General features: G+C 58.0%; 1 protein-coding gene across 3 annotated transcripts in view; it reads right to left on the reverse strand.

Annotated features, from left to right (window-relative positions):
• The window catches only part of NR4A2 (nuclear receptor subfamily 4 group A member 2), an 8,341-nt gene extending 7,475 nt beyond the window's left edge, over positions 1 to 866 (reverse strand). Inside the window, exon 1 of one of the 3 annotated variants that reach the window (XM_003795955.1) lies at positions 567 to 866. Coding sequence is in view for 1 of the 3 variants with exons in the window: in XM_003795954.3 (XP_003796002.1) it covers positions 571 to 601 (31 nt within the window). In the remaining 2 variants the exon portion in view is untranslated. The remainder of the gene's footprint in view (positions 1 to 566) is intronic. The other 2 variants (XM_003795956.3, XM_003795954.3) reach the window with 2 other exon arrangements.
• Positions 867 to 1,275: the final 409 nt, after the last annotated feature.

Raw genomic sequence — 1,275 nt, forward strand, 5'->3', positions numbered from 1 at the left:
CCCCCCCCAAGGAAGGCACATGTCAAAACCAGACAGAAATTTCAGGCAACTTAGTAACAGGACACTTTACCAACAACACTCCTAGTCAACAATACCCAGGAAACATCGATATGCTAGCCAGCCAGCCGCTGTGACACAGTTCCCAAGCAACTCATAAACTGAAGAACTTTCTCCTCCTGTCAGTTTGCAGGCAGCTTCCCTTGTATGCACAGGATTTGTAGTCTCCGTAACTAAAGGCCCTAACCAGTTCTGCACTTACAGCAAACTTTGCGCACATTTCCGCGGGCAAGTCCGCGGCTCCCAAAACTGTTGAGTCTCTCTGCCATGCCCACCAATGGGAAGCCTGGAAGCCTCTGCTGGGAGTCAACTTCTCCCGAATGCCAAAGCCGGAGTTCGAACAAATGCCCCTGGTGACTGCGCGAACCCACTGCCCATCCACGGCCCCACTCACGCTACGAGCCTCTGGCACCCACTTCCAGGGAGCCTGTCCCACACACCTGTAAGGAAGAGACGTGCAAAAGAAGGAAAAAGCATAAAAGAACGCGAGCTGCCTGAGCTGCACCTACTCACTTAGGAGTTCTCCGCGTCTCTCTTCATTCATTCAACTCTGTTGAAGTGCAGTTCCCTCTGGGAGCCCGGGTGCCGGGGTTGGGAAGTGATGGGCAAGCTGGGAGAAGGGAGAAGGGACACTGCAAACGGGGCGGGAACAGGATCAGGCGACCGGCTGGGCAGACGAACAGTACCGCAGAGCCTTGCGCGAGCCGCCGGGCGGACTGGCCCTGGCCGCCAATGTGCCTTTGTTTATGTGGCTCGCGCTGCCGCCGCCAACATGCACCTAAAGTCTTTGCGCGTCAGCGCGCGTCAGCGGCCTGTCGCCCAATCGGCGCGCCGCAGCGCTCCCTGGACTCCTGGCCCGCGCTCGCTTTGGTATATTTCCGAACTGACGTCACGAGCAGGGCCGATTTTAAGGTGGGAACCGTTCTGCGTTCACCTTGGTAGCCCGATAGGGTGTTTTTTTTTCCTTTTTTTTTTTTTCTTTCCGAAAGAGGTGTGACCTCTCTACCCAGGACCGCGCAGCCCACAGCGCCGCTACACTTCACCTTCCCCCAGCCCCTCGCCCTCGCTGCCGCTCGGCGGCTCACACGTGGGGAGGGTGCAACAAAAGCCCGGACGGAAAGGAAGGCTGGCGTGGGCTAGGTAGCCCACACCTGAAGCTGCACGGGATGGGGTGTGCCCTGCGGCGCCCTAACCTCACCCACCCACCTTCCTCACCCT

This window comes from Otolemur garnettii, unplaced genomic scaffold, assembly GCF_000181295.1.
Source record: "Otolemur garnettii isolate 467f Iridium unplaced genomic scaffold, OtoGar3 scaffold00098, whole genome shotgun sequence".
NCBI classification, from domain to species: Eukaryota; Metazoa; Chordata; class Mammalia; order Primates; family Galagidae; genus Otolemur; species Otolemur garnettii.